General features: G+C 53.2%; 1 protein-coding gene across 6 annotated transcripts in view; it reads right to left on the bottom strand.

Moving 5' to 3' along the window:
• Window positions 1-16,435, bottom strand: part of TRIOBP (TRIO and F-actin binding protein) — a 72,041-nt gene that overhangs the window by 47,715 nt on the left and 7,891 nt on the right. For 5 of the 6 annotated variants that reach the window (XM_049884379.1, XM_049884381.1, XM_049884380.1 and 2 more), the window contains 4 exons: window positions 15,727-15,866; window positions 13,986-14,181; window positions 12,644-12,812; window positions 1,393-4,207 (listed from right to left, as the gene is read on the bottom strand). In XM_049884379.1, the coding sequence (XP_049740336.1) occupies window positions 1,393-4,207; window positions 12,644-12,812; window positions 13,986-14,181; window positions 15,727-15,866 (3,320 nt within the window). The remainder of the gene's footprint in view (window positions 1-1,392; window positions 4,208-12,643; window positions 12,813-13,985; window positions 14,182-15,726; window positions 15,867-16,435) is intronic. The other variant, XM_049884382.1, reaches the window with a different exon arrangement.

The following is a 16,435-nucleotide window of genomic DNA, read 5'->3' as shown; positions in this document are numbered from 1 at the left end:
GGAAATAACTGTGTACAAATAATGACGTGATTTATGAAATAAGCATATTCCTGATTTCTAAGATAAACTCTTTCTCCAAAAGTTTTCCCAGTAAGAAAAAAAGAAAATTTAGATTTGGCTTAAAGACCTTTGTGTCACCACTGAGTTATCAGCTGAAGCGAAAGGTATCCAAGTTGACATCAGACCAAAACTAGTAACCATAAAAAGGCCAAAGAAAGAATTACACTCATGCTGGAGCCCACAAAGGTTGTCACCTGGATGTTAAATTAATCGAGCTTACTGGAAAAGGAAATTTGAAGAATAAGAGATAAGGTTTCTCGCGCAAGTTCAAATCTAAGAGAAACGGGCCTCCAAATAGAGGGATTCTAGTTGCAAAATATTACGTGCCCCTTTAGGTAATGAGTCGGAATCGACTAGAAGGCAACGGGTTTGCTTTTTTTTGTTTGTTTTTTAGGGTGATGGGAACGTTCTAACATTAAATTGTGGTGATGGTTGTCCAACTTAGTAAATATACTAAAATTAATTGAATCATACATTTACAGTTTTGAGACGTCCAAGCCTATTTCTTTTTATCTATTTTTTGACCTATTGACCAGCCCTGATCCTTGAAAACCCCGGACCTGGAACCGCAGGGAGAGAAATCTCAGACACAACAGGAGAAAATAGCTCCCCTCCTGCAGGGCTGCAGAGAAGCAGACGCCCGTCTGGGTTGTGAACTGCCCGTGCGAGGGGTACTGCTGACCAAGGAGACTTGCCAGACCCCTGACTTCAGGCATTGTCACGGTGTGTCTGGGGAAAGTAACGTTTAAAGTCTAAAAAGGCTGCAATTCTGTCCGTTCTCTTATTTAAAACATGTGGCTCTGGCAATAAGTTTTATGCTGACATATCGGTTTTCTGAGACGGACAGAGGCCTGGGAGTTTTCTTTGCTAAAGCAGGAGAAAATCAGGAGCATCTGTATCTTCTCCCACATGCAAGGTCAAAACAAGTACGCGTGTGGTTCTGGATCAGACAAAGCATTTGGGAGTTTAACCTCATGTAAAGTAATGTACTAACGTTCTCCCCATCTTATAGATAAGGAAACTGAGGCTCAGGTAGGTAAAATCATTTTACCAGGTCATACAGGTTGGTGAGTGGCTTTGACCCAGGATTTGAACCCAGCCCGCCTGACCCTGGTCTTTACTTTAACCACTAGGCTGTTCACTTAATCCTCAAAAAAGCTAAAATGCAGAAACAGAGGCATGAAGTGACTTGTCCAAGGTCACAAGTAAGTGGCAGGACAGGGATGTGAACCCTTTCTGTCTGGCAATCTAAGCCACTTAATCTTCCACCTGCCCTGCTGCCACAAGGCACCTCCTCCCCAGCCCACCTGGCCAACCCCGCCCTGGGCTCACCTGCGCTCTTGCCCGAAGAGGCGCTCCACCTCTGCTCGGCCAGGGCTGCGGGTGCGGCCCCCGCTGCTGCCCTGTGCCTGGGGCCCTGGCTCCCTCTGTGCCAGCCTCCTGGGCGGGGGCAGGTCAGCCAGCACCGTGTACTCCTCCCTTTCCAAGTTGTGCCTCATCTCCCCAGGGGGCACCGAGCCCCGAGAGCCCCCTGAGCTGCCTGGTGGAGGTGAGAGTGCCAAGAGCACTAGGTCACTGGGTGGATGACGGGGTGGGGAGGAGGCTCGAGGTGCATCCCGGTGCCCAATGCACACTTGGGGGAGCAGCATAGGGGCACCATGTAGAGAGTCAGTGGAGGGGGCCAGACTCTCCATACTGGTCCCATGGGGGTCCTGGTAGAAGAGGGAGGGCTCGGGGGCCTGGCGTGGTGGGGACGAGAAGTAGGGTGCATCTCGGTGCCCGATGCACACGGGAGTGGGAATGTGGGGGGGCTCATGCAGAGAGTCAGTGGAGGGGACTAGGCTCTCAGTGCTGGCCCTGGGGAGATCCTGGAACAAGAGTGAGGGCTCTGGGGCCTGGCGTGGTGGGGAGGAGGCCCGGGGGGCATCACGGTACCCAATACACACAAGTGGGGGGAACTGGGGAGGGTCATGCTGGGGGGACTGACTCTCAACATCTGATGTGTCTGGGAGGAAGGGAAAGGGGTCAAGCTGGGCATGGCGGGGAGGTGAGGAAGCCCGCGGGGCATCCCGGTGGCCAATGCATACAGCAGGTGGCATATAAGGGGGGTCATGGTGAACAGAATCGCTCTCAGATGCACGGGGGTCTGGGAAGAAGGGGAAGGGGTCATGTTGCAAATATCGAGGTGGAGAAGAGGCTCGAGGGGCATCTCGGTGCCCAATGCACACAGCACATGGTGGCTGAGAGGGATCAGAAGAGGTCTGGGATGCACCACGGCTAAGGGGGTACAGAGGAGAGGAAGTCCAGGAGGCACTGTGGTGGCCTGGGCTATGGGAGGAAGAGGTGGCCTGGGATGGTAAGTTGTGCCGTGTGGGGCCAGAGGAGGACTGGGGTGGGTCACGCTTGGCTGGTCTAGTGGGAGATGAGGTCTGAGGCCTGTCACCTTGGGTTGGTCGGAGGGCAACAGATGCCCAGGGAACCTCACTTTGCTTGGAGCGAGATGGTGAAGAGGTTCGGGGGCCATCACTCTGGGTCCGCCGGAGGGGAAAGGAAGCCCAGGGGATGTCTTTGTTAGTACGATGGGGAGAGGAACTCCTAGGATTGTTCCGTCGAGTGGAGCAATGGGGAGATGACGGTCTACGATTGTCCTTTGGGGTGCAGCGTTGAGAAGAGGAGGTTCCAGGGTTGTCCCGCTTTGAGGAAGAGGAATGCGGGTTGTTTTGTGATGCAGAAGGGCAGTGAGGGTTGCCCCGTTGGAAACAAGATGATATGGGGTTATCCCTTTGGGTACAAGAGGTTTTAGGGTCATCTCGTTGGGTAAAAGAGGTTCTGAGGGTGTTCTGTTGGGTAAAAGAAGTTCTGGGGTTGTCCTGTTGGGTGGCTCGATTGGGAGAAGAGGTTCTGGGATTGTCCTGTTGGGCACAGGATGTTCTGGGATTGTCCTTTTGGGTGGTTCGGTTGGGAGAAGAGGTTCTGGTGTTGTCCTGTTGGGCACGGGCTGTTCTGGGATTGTCCCGCTGGGTGGTTCGGTTGGGAGAAGAGGTTCTGGGATTGTCCTTTTGGGCATAGGCTGTTCTGGGATTGTCCCGTCGTGTGGTTCGGTTGGGAGAAGAGGTTCTGGTGTTGTCCTGTTGGGCACAGGATGTTCTGGGATTGTCTCGTTGGGCACCAGATATTCTCGTGTTTTCCCGTTGGGTGGTTCTGCTGGGAGAGGTGGCCCTGAGATTGTCCCGTTGGGCACAAGATGTCCTGGGGTTGTCCTGTTGGGTGGTTTGGTTAGGAGAAGAGGTTCTGGGATTGTCCCGTTGGACACAAGATGTTCTGGGGTTTTCCCTTTGGGTGGTTCGGTTGGGAGAAGAGGTTCTTGGATTATTTCTTTGGGCACAGGTGGTTCTGGGGTTTTCCCATTGGGTGGTTCTGTTCGGAGAGGTGGCTCTGAGATTTTCCCGCTGAGCACAAGATGTCCTGGGATTGTCCCGTTGGATGGTTTGGTTGGGAGAAGAGGTTCTGGGATTGTCCCGTTGGACACAAGATGTTCTGGAGTTTTCCCTTTGGGTGGTTCGGTTGGGAGAAGAGGTTCTTGGATTATTTCGTTGGGCACACGAGGTTCTGGGGTTCTCCCGTTGGGTAGTTCTGCTGGGAGAGGTGGCTCTGAGATTGTCCCGTTGGGCACAGGATGTTCTGGGGTTGTCTCGTTGGGGAGTACGAGTGGGAGAAGTTCTGGGGTTGTCCTGTTGGGTAGAAGAGGTTCTTCTGGGGTTGTCTATTTGGATGGTTCTGGAGGGAGAGAAAACTTGAGGATTGTTTTCTTGAGTGGAAGAGGTTCTAGGGTTGTCCCGCTGGGTGGTTCGGGGAGGAGAGGAGGCTCTGAGGGTCTCCTGTTGGGTGGATGAGGCTATGGGATTGTCCCTTTGGGTGATTCGGAGGGGAGAGGAGGCTCGGGGGTTGTCCCGTTGAGTAGGAGCAGCCTGGACAACGTCCCGTTGGGCAGATCGATGGGAAAAGGAAGCCTGGGGGGTGGCACTTTGAGGTCCACTCTGTGGTACTGTGCAGGAAGCCTGGGTTGGTGCTGACCGGAGCTTGTCCAAGGAGAAGTACCCACTTTCTCCCCGGAGCTTCGCCCAGTGCTGTCGCCCAGAGCTGGTGTCTGGAAAGAGAATAGGGAGGCGCAAGGTAAGAGGAGGGACTCAGCCACTCCCACAGCCTACCTTTCTTTGTCCTCTGGGACAGATGATCAGGGCAGACCACACACACTCTTCTTAGAGACCTCACCGTCCATACCAAGTGACCAACCCCTGTGACCAAGGCTGACTGTATGAGGGGCTGAGGTCAAGAATTTGGGATTGAGACCGACTGACACAGGTGGAGTGGGCTTCAGATCTGGGAGGTCACACAGTCTGGGGGGGTCACAGGCAAGTCAGAGAAGAAGAAAAATCCCAGGGAGCAGTTTTGACAATTGCCCATGTGACCCTAGAGAGGGAGAGGGGACCCTGCAGCAACTACACTGGCAACCTTCCAGTTTTTGGTTCTATTTCTGTAATTTGATCACAAGGAAGTCCCTCAGTTTCTACTAAGGAGCTTTTCCATGTGGGAAAGCTCCTGTTCCTTATACCCCAAAGGACCCTACGCCAGAGCTGCCACAAGGATGGATGGGCACCAGGGTGGGAGACCCTTTGTGACTTGCGTAAGGCTCACTACTCCGAGTGTGAGCTGGAGTGACTGAAGGCTGGATTCTCAGTGCCTAGCATGGAACAGAGCACGCGGCAGCACTCAAAACCGTTGTTCCCTGATGGCTGCATGGCGACCCCACACACAATGGAATGACACGCTGCCTGGTTCTGCACCATCCCCACGATTTGGTTTCGAATTGGACTGTTGTGATCCATAGGGTTTTCATTAGCTGATTTTCAGAGGTAGATTGTTAGGCCTTTCTTCCTAGTCTGTCTTAGTATGGAAGCTCTGTTGAAATCTGTTCAGCATCATAGCAACGCGCAAGCAGACGGGTAGTGGCTGGTATTTCAAACCCAGTCTCCTGGATGGAAGGCAAGAACTCTACCACTGAACCACCAATGCCCCCTACATACCCTGCAGCCATCCTAAAATAAGTTTCAAATCTGTCTGACTTCCCCACTATCTCCCCACTCCAAGCCACCCTCATCTCTCTCTGGATGGTAGCAACAGCCCCCAACACATGCACCCTGGTCCCAATGCCATTGCTCCATCAGGAAGATCTATGCTTAAAACCTTTCAGGGGAAGACAAGGAAGACCAATAAAACAGTCACAGACTGGAAGAGACTAAAGAAACGCAAAGATTAAATGGCACCTGGGATCCTGGAACAGAAAAACGACATGAGTAGAAAAACTGGTGGATAAAGACTGTAGTTTCATTAATAGTATTGTTAAAACCACAAAAAACCAAAGCCGTTGCCGTCAAGTCGATTGACTCATAGCTACCCTGTAAGACAGAGCAGAACTGCCTCATAGTGTTTCCAAGGAGCGGCTGGTGGATTTGAACTGCCGACCTTTGGGTTAGCAGCTTAACCACTGTTGCACTGTGGTCATGTAAGATGTTAACATTAGCGAAACCCAGGGGAGGAGCGTAGGGCAATTCTCTGTACTACCTTTGCAACCCTTCTGAAATCTACAATTATATCAAAATAAAAAGTAAAAAAAGACAAAAAACCTTCGGGGGCTCCTGGCCACACTTAGAATAAAACCCAGGGGTTTTTTGTTTGTTTGTTTTGCCACCAGCAAAGCTCTGCAGGGTCTTGTCTGTGCCCTCCAGCCCACCCCGGCCTCCCACAGCCCTCATCCTGCTCACCACGCTCCAGCTTTGTTCTCCCTTCAGTTCCACAGACACTTCCCCACCCCAGGACCTTTGCACTTGCAGTTCCCTTGGCCAAAGCACTCTTCCCTTTTCATCTGGCTGGCTCCTGCTCGTACTCTGGGTCTCTGTTTAAATGTCACCTGCTCAGAGATGTCTTCCCTGGTCAGCCTGCTAGGAGCATCCCTGTTCATTTCCTCCATGAAATCACACAATGCATCTATTTAATCACGCTCTTTGATAAGCTCTGTCTGAGGAGTGGCCGTGCCTTCTTGTTTTCCACCATATCCTCTGGGCTTAGGATCATGCTTAGCGCACAGTAGGTGCTCCTTGAGCATGGGTGCTGGCTGAGATGGCGTTTGCTATCACTCCTAGTGGCTCATAGCTGGGTCTGGCTTCTGACTTTACCCACCCATTTTTTTTTTTTTAATTGTGATAAAATTTGCCATGTTAACACTTCTCACATGTGCAATCCAATGGCATTCATTACATTCACAATGTTGTGCAATCATCAGGAGCAAGACTTTCCCAAACAGAACCTCTGCACCCATTAAGCAATGGCTCCCTTCTCACCCCTCTCCCCAGCCCCTGGCAACCTCTAATCTACTTTTTGTCTCCACTCATTCATTCTAGGTGTTTCACGTAAGTGGAATCATGCAATCATCCACATGGTAGCATATATTCAAACTTCATTTCTCTTTATGGCTGAGGGAGACTCCATTGCACGTACGTACATTTTGTTCATTCACCTGTTGGTAGGCACTTGGGTTGTTTCCACCTTTGGGCTATTGTGAACAACACTATGATGAACACTGGTGCACAAGTATCTGATGGAGTTGTTCCTTTCATTTCATTTGGCTGTACACCTAGGTTTTCACTGGCTAAGTAAGGATATGGACTATACCAGGGACTGCCAGAAAAAAACAGATCTGTCTTGGAAGAAGTACAGCTAGAATGCTTCTTAGAAGACAGGATGGTGAGGCTTTGTTTCACTTACTTTGGACACGTTACCAGGAGGGATCAGTCCCTGAAGAAGGACATCATGCTAGTAAAATAGAGAGACAGTGAAAAAAGCAAGACCCTCAATGAGATGGATTGACATAGTGACTGCCACGATGGGCTCAAACATACCTACTATTTCATGAGTGGCACAGAACAGGGTCACTATGAGTCAGAACTGACTCTACAGTACCTAACAGCAACAGTACGCCTAGGAGGGGAATTTTGGAGCCCTGGTAGTGTAGTGGTTAAGAACTTGGCTGCTTACCAAAAGGTGAGCAGTTTGAATCCACCACCTGGTCCTTGGCAACCCTATGGGGCAGTTCTGCTGTGTCCTGTAGGGTTGCTATGAGTCAGAATTGACTTTGCCAGGCAACAGGGCTTTTTTTTTAATGGTAATTCTGTGTTAATTTTTTAAGAACTGTCAAACTGTTTTCCATAACGACTGCACCATTTTGCAGTCCCACCAGCTATGGATGAGGGATACAATTTACCCATCCATCTTTGAGGCTAGCCCACCAGGACCCGTCTTCACGAGCTGCATTCCCATTAGGGGGCACATGGGGCTGGCTCTGCAGTTGAGCAGTCTGTGCCATGTCGCTCAGCCGACTGGGCTCTGCACAGCCACCCCTCAGAGAGCAGTTTGCAAACTGGGAGGCCCTATTCCCCTCACCCCATCATAGAAGTTAATTCCTCCCAGGCCATGGCCTCCTGCCTGCAATTTGGGAACCTGCCACCAAGTGGACAGTGGGGACAGCCTTTGATTAAATGGTCACACAGTCAGTCCCCCACCCCCACCCTGCACCACTGCCTCATGAGCTTAAAAGCAAGAAAGAAAGTGGATATTTGGTACAAAATCCAGCTTGTCCTTTCCGACCGTGTGCACCCTAGGGAGGCATTTGGTTCCCACGCTCTCCCCAGGGCCTGACATGGGCAGGGGGTTTGGGAAATGGAGGTGACAAGATCTGAGAGTGTTTTTAAAAGATGGCTCCAGCTGCCAGCGAGGGGGCGGGGGTGGGGTGGAGAATGGACTGAAGGGGTCCAGGGCAGAAACGGGCAGGCCTTGAGAAGGCGCTGCAGTAATCCTGGCAGGGTGTAGCAGTAGCTTGGCCAGGGAGTGGTAGTGGGGATGGCAAGGAGAGGACAGACCTAGGGAACATTTTGGCAGAGGGGAGTCCCCGGGTAGTGCAAATGGTTAACACACACTCAGCTGCTAACCAAAAGGTAGGAAGTTTGAGTCCACCCAGAGGCACCTTAGAAGAACGGCCTGGCCATTACTTCTGAAAAATCAGCCATTGAAAACCGTATGGAGCACAGTTCTACTCTGACACACATGGGGTCGCCATGAGTCGGGACTGACTTGATGGCAATCGGTAACTGGTTTGGAGGAGGTGCTGACATGAACTGCTGATGACTTGGACATAAAGGGTGAGGAAAGAGAAGAACTGGGACAACTTGAGATTTGGGGCCTGAGCTGCTGGATGGATGGTGACATTCAACAGACCACAGGAGAACCTGGTTTGGAGAGCGGATCCAAGGGCTGGTTCTCCACTGCACTAGACTGCTCCTCAAGCCCACCACCGCTGTCCCCACCTTAGGGCTTCCGCACTGGCTGCTCCTTCTGCCTCTGAACTGGCGACTCCCTCTGACCACTCAGATCTCAACTGCAGTGCCCCTCCCCAGAGAGGCCTTGCCTGTCCACCGGGTCACTCGCTCCCACAGCACCCTGTCTTAATTTTCCTGATATTTGCTGCCACTCCCAGGTCTGTTTTTTAATTTGTTTTCTGTCTACCTCCCCACTGGATTGTCAGCTCCATGAGAACAGGACCCTGTAAGTCTTGTTCACCAGGGTTTCTCCAGCACCAGGAAGGAGCCAGGCACACAGTAGGTGCTCAATAAGTGCTTATTAAATGTGTGAAAGAGTGCTGTATCAGCTGTGTCGAATTTGAGGTGCCATCAGATACGCAGTGGAGGTCAGTAGGAAGTTGGATGGACAAGCTCAGGGAAGAGATCAAAGCTAGAGGGGTGGACTCAAGAGTCATCAGTTTCTTCTACATGGTACTGAAAGCTGAGCGCTGAGTGTGCAGAGAGAGAACAGAGAGGCCCAGGACTGGGCTCAGGGCAGCCAGAATTTAAAGGTTCAACTGAAGACGAGGCAATGGCCAAGGAGACGGAGAAGAACCAGACAGTGAGGAAGTGGGAGAGCCAGGAGAGAAGTCGGGGGGTCCCAGAACAGATCAGTGGGTTTTATTGGGATGAAAGGTGGGATCCTGTATAAGGCAATGCTGATCTGGTTGTCATGGCTACTGCTGTTCTCATGATTATCTCATCTGCTCAACTGCAATCAGCTTGTGGGCAACAAGTAGATGTTTGGTGAGCAGCCGGGTGAACATCACCTCCATCCCCATCCCCGACACTTTGCTAAGCACCGGCAGTGTCAGCAGCTCTTCCTCGGGCTCTCAAGTCCAGCAGGGGCAGCATTGCTCCCATCCTCTCCCCTGCCTGCCCCTCCCCAGCTCCCCCCTCTCAGCGAGAGGCCCCACCGTCCACATAGACACCCAGGCCAGGAGCTGGACCACGTAGCTTCCTCTCCCCACGAATCCGGCAACTCACCTAGTCCATTGAGTCCACCTCCTAAATCCTTCTCTGTCCCCTCTTCATCCCACAGGCATAGCCCTAATCTAGGTCCATCCAACTCCAACCTGGACAACTGCACCAGGCTACAGAAGGGGGGCCGGAACAGTGCACCGATCACCCGTGTATCTGCCCTTCCCCCAGAGTCACCAGTGGTTAACATGTTGTCTCATGTGATTTATCCATCTCTCTATCTACCTACTTGTTACAGTGTCCCCCAAAAGGATATGCTGATGTCCTAGCCCCTGGTACCTGTGAATATGACCTTATTTGGAAAAGCGTCTTTGCAAATGTAATTAGTTAAGTTCATATAAGGCCATACTTAACCGCTCTGCCACCAGGGCTTCCATACTGGAGTAGGGTGGGCCCTAATCCAATCTGGCTGGTGTCCTCATAAGAGAAGAGAAGGGAAGGGAGGGGAAGGGAGGGGAAGGGAAGGGAAGGGAGGGGAAGGGAAGGAGAGAGACCGGGGAGACGGCCATGTGAAGGCGGAGGCAGAGGTTGGAGTGATGCCTCCACAGCCAAAGGACTCCTGGGACCACCAGAAGCTGGAAGAGGCAAGGGAAGATCCTTCCCAGGAGCCTTTGGGGGAGCATGGCAGTGCCAACACTTTGATTAGGACTTCTAGCCTCCAAAACTGTAAGAGAATAAATCTCTATTGTTTTAAGCCACCAGGTTTGTAGTGCTTTGTTTCAGAGGCACCAGGAAATGAATGCCCTATACACGTATCTGTCATCTATCCATCTTGCTGAACCAGCTGACGACATCATGACAGTCCACCCCAGCCCTTCCATAGGCATCTCTTAAGAACAAGGGCATTCTCCTTCCTAACCACATGTATGATGCCCAGCCCGGGATCATAGATGGCATTTCCCTTCCAAAACTCTCTAGTCTCCTATGATGTTGTTGTTGTTGTTAGCTGCTGTAAAGTTGGCCCCAAACTCATGGCAACCCCATGGACAACAGAACGAAAACGCTGCACAGTCCTGTGCTAGCCCCTTGATTAGTTAAGGATCCAACCATTGTGAGCCATAGGATTTTCAATGGCTGATTTCAGAAGTAGACTGCCAGGCCTTTCTTCCTAGTCTGTCTTAGTCTGGAAGCTCCGCTGAAACCTGTTCAGCATCAAAATAACACAGAGGCCTCCACTGACAGACGGGTGATGGCAGCGCCTGAGGTGCACTGGCCACGAATCAAACCCAGGCCTCCTGTGTGGGGAGGAGAAATTCTACCACTGACCCTGTAGTCTCCTATAAACTAGAACACTTCCCCAGGCCTTCTGTGTCTTTCGCAGATCCCAGGCCGGTTATTTTGCAGAATGCCTCTCAGTTTGGGTTGGTCTCATGTTCCCTCCAGATTAGACGCTGGCAAGGCGTTGCTAGCAGGAAGAGATGCCGCGTCCTGCCCCGGGCATCAGTCAGGGGCACCTAAGGCTGGGTTGCTCCCCCAGGGGATGCTGAGCGGCCGCTTGGTTAAGGCGGTGTCTGCCAGCTCTCCCCATCCTAAGGGTGCCTTTTGCCGCTGTAATCAGTACGTAATCTGAGGGGTGGTACTTGGAGAGCATGTGAATATCCTCTTCCCCGACAACCTGTCACCCAGCGGCGTAGCATCAGCCGATGATTTGTGCCAGAACCACTTATTACTGCAGCAGCTGCGATAGTCTCTTAACTGGTGTCTTGTCCTTCAGCCTCGCCTGCTCTAATTCATCCTCCACAACTGTGCCCTCGTGAAATTCCCCAGGCCCAGATCCGAGTACATCAAGCTCCTCCTCAATGACCTTCCATAGCTCCGTACTACTTAGATAAGAAAGTCCCAATTCCTTGGCTAGGCTCTCGAGGCTCAATACAGTCTGGCTCATCTGTGCACCCCATTTATGTTCAAGCCGTACATGCCAGGACACTCCCATGCCACACCTCCAAGCCTTCGCCCAGGCTGCTTCCCCAGCTAGCATGCCATCCCTTGCCCAGAAGGCCCTCCTCTGTGATCCTTCCCTGGCTGGAATGAACCTCGTTCTTCTCTGCTCCTGCCCCCCCCCGTCCCAACTCTTAGCTCACTTCTTCACTCACAACGTGGCTCGTCTTTCTGCTGCTCCTGTCCTGGGCCGCCGCTCATTATCTCCCATCTGCCTGCTTTACTAGACGATGCGCTTTCTGGGGCGGGGACCATGTCTAACTCCTCCCGAATCCCAAGGTGTCTACACCAGGCTTTACAAACAGCCAGTGCATGCATACTTGATGGCTGGGTACTAGAGGGATCATGGGAAGCCAGGACTGCCAGGCGGGGTTAGGACTGGATTCCCTGGCCCCAAATCCTCAAATCTTCTTGGTGCTGAAGACACAGAGCAGGAGGGAGCACAAGGCAGTACTGAGGGCCCAAGTGTTGAGGAGCAGCATGCTGGGCTCACATGCCAGGGAGTTCTTCACCAGCTGTCAGGGGCATCTGTGGGCTTAGCCTGACCAGCAGCCTTCCCCTGTCTCTGCGAACGTCACCCTGTTTTCCTTTGAGGAGTCCCCTTCCCACCACCCTCAGGCCATGAGTTTTGCACAAGGCCTGACCCCACCCCCTACCACCAAGCTGGGCACATGAGCCCTGCTGGCCCAGTGTTGGCCCCCCAACCCTTCTGAGACTTTAGCTACATCCACTGGGAAGATGGTACCCTCTTTCCATGAGACACGATAAGCAGGTAGGATACAGCCTCGTGCTGCTGCTGGTCATCATACCATTATCTGGGGGAGGGCCTGGCTGAGATGAAGCCAACCAGAAGAAAGCAGAGCAAGGGCCAGTTTTCTGATGCTATTTGAACACCTTGATCCAGCCAGGCCTGAAGTCAGTACCTCCAGAATTTTTATTTATGTGAGTCATTCTATTTATACTCAGCCAGCTTCTGTCACTTAGAATCCAAAGATCCTAACCCACCAGTTGTGAGACAATATATTTAAAGCAGGTAGTGTGGAACATTATGGCTGCCCCATAATTATATGGGAACTGTTACTGTTACTAAGACCTGGGCCCCCAGAGTAAACCATGCCCAGAGGCCCAGGTGGTCAGCAAGATGGCTGCCTGGGCCCAGGCCATCACCACACGCACGGTCACTGGGACCAACCCCGCCTGGTGGAAGGACTCACCCTCCTTTCTCTGGCCTGCAGTGTCTCCTCCCACGGGAGGCTTGGTGAGGAGAGACGGAGACCTTCGGCCACTGTCAGCCCTCGGCCCCTCCTGGGGCCTCCGTGGGATCATCATGGTAAGCTGGTCTGTGCTGGGTGCCTCCTCCTGCTTCTCAACAGTGTCCCAGTCCTACCAAGGGAGGGAAGGAGAGAGCATGTTTAGGGGAGGAAGAAGAAGTGCCCCAGGGCCTGTGCTCCCAGTGTGAGCTGGGTAGGAGGAAGGGAAGGGAACTAACATTTAAATAGCACCTGCCATATGCCCAGCACTGCTGTAGGTATCAGCTCACTCATGTGCAATCAACCCCATGAGACAGGCAGTTGCGTGGAAGTGAAGAACTTGCTCAAAGTCACACAGCTGGGAAGTGGCATATTTGGGAGGAGACTTGACCCCGGGTCAATCTGATTTCATGTGGTGGGAGGACCTTGGCCTAGCAGCCCCCTGGAGAAACCTCCAGAGTCCAGAGAGATGCAGGTTCAAATCCTAGCCCCACCACTGCCTAGAGGTGTGGCCTCGGGTAGTAAGTTGCTTCCCCTCGCTGAGCCTCCATTTTCTCACCCCAAAATGAGCCTGTGAGAGCCTTGAGCGCAGAGGGTGGTGGTGAGCCTTCCCTGGGCACATGCCTGCCGCACACTTAGCATACAGCCTGTCACTTAGTGCGTGCAAGGCTAGGCTGTTCTGTTCTGAGCCCGCTTGTACTTCGTGCCACTTCCTCTTGGGGGTCTCCTGGAAAAGGCCTGCCTCTTCTGCTCATGACAGTCCTTCTAGGGGTGAATGCTCAGATGAAGAGCCCCTAAGTCTTCTGCTGGCTAAATGCCCCCCCGCCCCAGCCCTTGCCAAGACCTCCAAGCCTGCTCCTTTCCCTCTCTTCCTTGAAAATCTGTGCCAGGGCTGGTCCTGAGGCTCAACAGTATATGACCAGGGCAGGGCCCAGTGGCCCAGTGCCTTCCTTGCTCTGGACACCACGCCCACTGTCCGGGCTCTTAGTGCCCTAGGCATTTTTGGCAACCTGAGCCTGCTGGTGATTCACCCTGAGCTCAGCAACTGGAACCCCTTCTTCCATCTCCTTTTCACAGCCAGCCCCACCCCCACCCCGGCCGGCCCAGGCAGAGCCCCCTGTACATCCCAGGAGCACGCAGTCTGGGTGGCTAGCTGGGGTGGCCAGCTGAATCTCCAGGAGACCTTGGTCCAATTCACTGATGTGAAAGGCTCAGTCAGGCCTTGTCTGTCAGTTTGAGTGGGACCCTGGGGCTGGGGACAGAGGCGTGACCTGCTCTTGTCCCCTGCCTCCCGCCCCCAGCTCACCACAGAGGACGAGCTGCTGGTATCATCAGGGGTGTCACCGTCGGGGCTGGAGCTGGTGCCAGAGTTGGGGCCCTTGTCTTGGCTGCCACACGAGGAGGGGGTCAGGCCCTCCAGATAGGGCACCGCCTCGAGTTCCGGGCTCCTGGTCCTGGGGGCGGCTGCTGGGCTCTCTTCAGGGAACCCTGATGATGGGCCTCTGGGAGAGGAGACACAGACCCATGGCTTTTTCCCAAAAAGGAGTGATGTCCCCCGCTCCACAACACATTCACACAAGGGGCCAGGAATCTGCATGGTGGCATGGAAGAGGTAGCCAGGCACTTACATGGGTAGCTCATTTAGCTACTACAGCCTCCCTTTCAAGTGAGTGTAATGGTACCCATTTTATAGATGAAAAAACTGAGGCTCAAAAAAAAAAAACCCCGCTGCCCTATAGGACAGAGTAGAACTGCCCCACAGGGTTTCCAAGACTAGAATCTTTAGAGAAGCAGACTGCCACATCCTTCTCCCATGGAGCAATTGATTGGTGGGTTCAAACTGCTGATTTTTCAGTTAGCAGCTGAGCACTTAATCACCAGACCACCCGGGCTCGGTAACTGAGGCTCAGAGGGGTCAAAAAAACTGGCCAAGATCCCAGAGCTAAAAGTGGCGGTGCTGCGTTGTAAACCAGGGCTGCTGCCCTAGCCCCAGCTCACTGTCACCAGCACCAGAATGGGGATCCCAAACATCAGTCAGTCTAACAAGACAGAAGCATGCTGGGCTAAGGGGGGGGGCTTTGAGAGGCAGCAGGGCTCTGGGGCATGAGAGAGCTACCAGCTTCAATGCAGAGGGGGAACTGCAGAGAAAGACTAGTTATAGAGAAGCCAATTGGCCTCTAGGCTCAGAGCTGGCAGTGTCCCCATGAGTGATCACAGAATGACCTATAAGATGGTAATGGATGATGACCCTGAGAAAGAGTTCTGTGGCCAAACAAGTTTGGGACACACTGCCTACTCCTTTTACCTCCCCCCACCTAAGAGCCACAATGCACACCTGCCAGCTAAAGGCTCTGACAAGTCCTGCAGGGAAGATATTCAACTTTGCCTATCCCAGACTCTCTGAAACATATTTGATGACTCAGCCATTTTCCTTAGTAGCACCTATTTGTGAGGCACACATGTTCCCAAAGCAATGATGATTTAATTCAACCTCTTATTTTACAAACAGGGAAACTGAGGGCACAGAAAGATTAAACTTGCCCAAGATCCCACAGCCTGTCAGCGACGGAGTTGAAACTGGAACCCAGGCTTCTAAACCCTAAGGCCATGCCCTCCCAGGTCCCATGACCCCAAAAGGGGACTTCAGTTTGGCTCAGGCCTGGGCAAGGAGGGGCCATGGATGGAATCCCGGAGCCTAGAGGAGCGCATGGCCAGGTAGGTGGGTGACAGGGGCCCTGGGTGTGCAAAGGAAACCAGGAAATGTGAGCGGGCTGTGGGCGTGACTGCCCCATGCCCTGGAGTAAAGCTGAGCCAGGTCTTACAGCGCCAGTGGGGTGGGCAAAGCCACGGGGAGAGACAGCCAGGGTAGGGAGGGTAGGCTCAGAGGTCCGGGTATGAACAGGGACAGTGTGATCTGCCCGCCTATGCCCAGGCCAGAGACTGACCCACCCCAACAGCCACCCCAGACAGACGCTGCCATCGTGAAGGGGTGTAGGGTAGAGTGGGTGAGGGCATCCGACCCCAGGGAGCTCAGGGGCTGTACCCACCTTTCAGGCCCTGACCTGAGGCCTGGGCCCACCACAGACTGGGAGCCAGAGGTCAAAGCGCTGAGCGGGTCCTGGGGCGCAGGCGGGCGGCAGGGCAGTTCGCAGTAGGGTGCCTCAGCACTCGGAGGGCTCCCAGGCTCCTGGGACAGAGTTGGAGACAGGAGGCAGCTCAGCACCCACGTGGGGGTTCCCCTCCCCCTACACAGCCCCTCCCTCGCCAGGCAGGCTAGGAGAGTCTCCAACATCTCCTCCCAGGATCTCACGCTTCTCAAGGAGAGCTGCCCATCAGGCTGTGAGAGCCCCTTGGGACCCAAGCGGGGCTGGCCTAGGGTACACAGGTGTGTGCGCACGCTTGTGTGTGTACACATATGGGTTTAGGTGCAGGTACACGTGTACAGGCCTGTGTGTGCTTGTTTGGGGCACATATGTGCACGGGGGGGTTGCATCCATGTGTGCCTATGTGCATGTGTGCCGGCAGGTCTAGTGCATACATTAACGTATGTTCACAAAGTGCACATATGCTCACTTATGCATGTATGTTGGTGTGTGTGTGCATGAGCCTAAGGATGTGACATGGGCAGAAGGACCCCAAACAGTCTTCTGTAGCCAGAAGAAAAGGTGAAGAAGTGAAGAAGAAGGGGTGGGGGATTAGCTGGCCTGGAGAATGGGAGAAGGTCAGAGGGAGGAAGAGGTAGTCTGAGGGAGGAGG

This window comes from Elephas maximus, chromosome 4 (genome assembly GCF_024166365.1).
Source record: "Elephas maximus indicus isolate mEleMax1 chromosome 4, mEleMax1 primary haplotype, whole genome shotgun sequence".
Classification (NCBI taxonomy): Eukaryota; Metazoa; Chordata; class Mammalia; order Proboscidea; family Elephantidae; genus Elephas; species Elephas maximus.
Note: the sequence above shows the minus strand (reverse complement) of the source record. Positions and strands in the feature narration are given on the sequence as shown.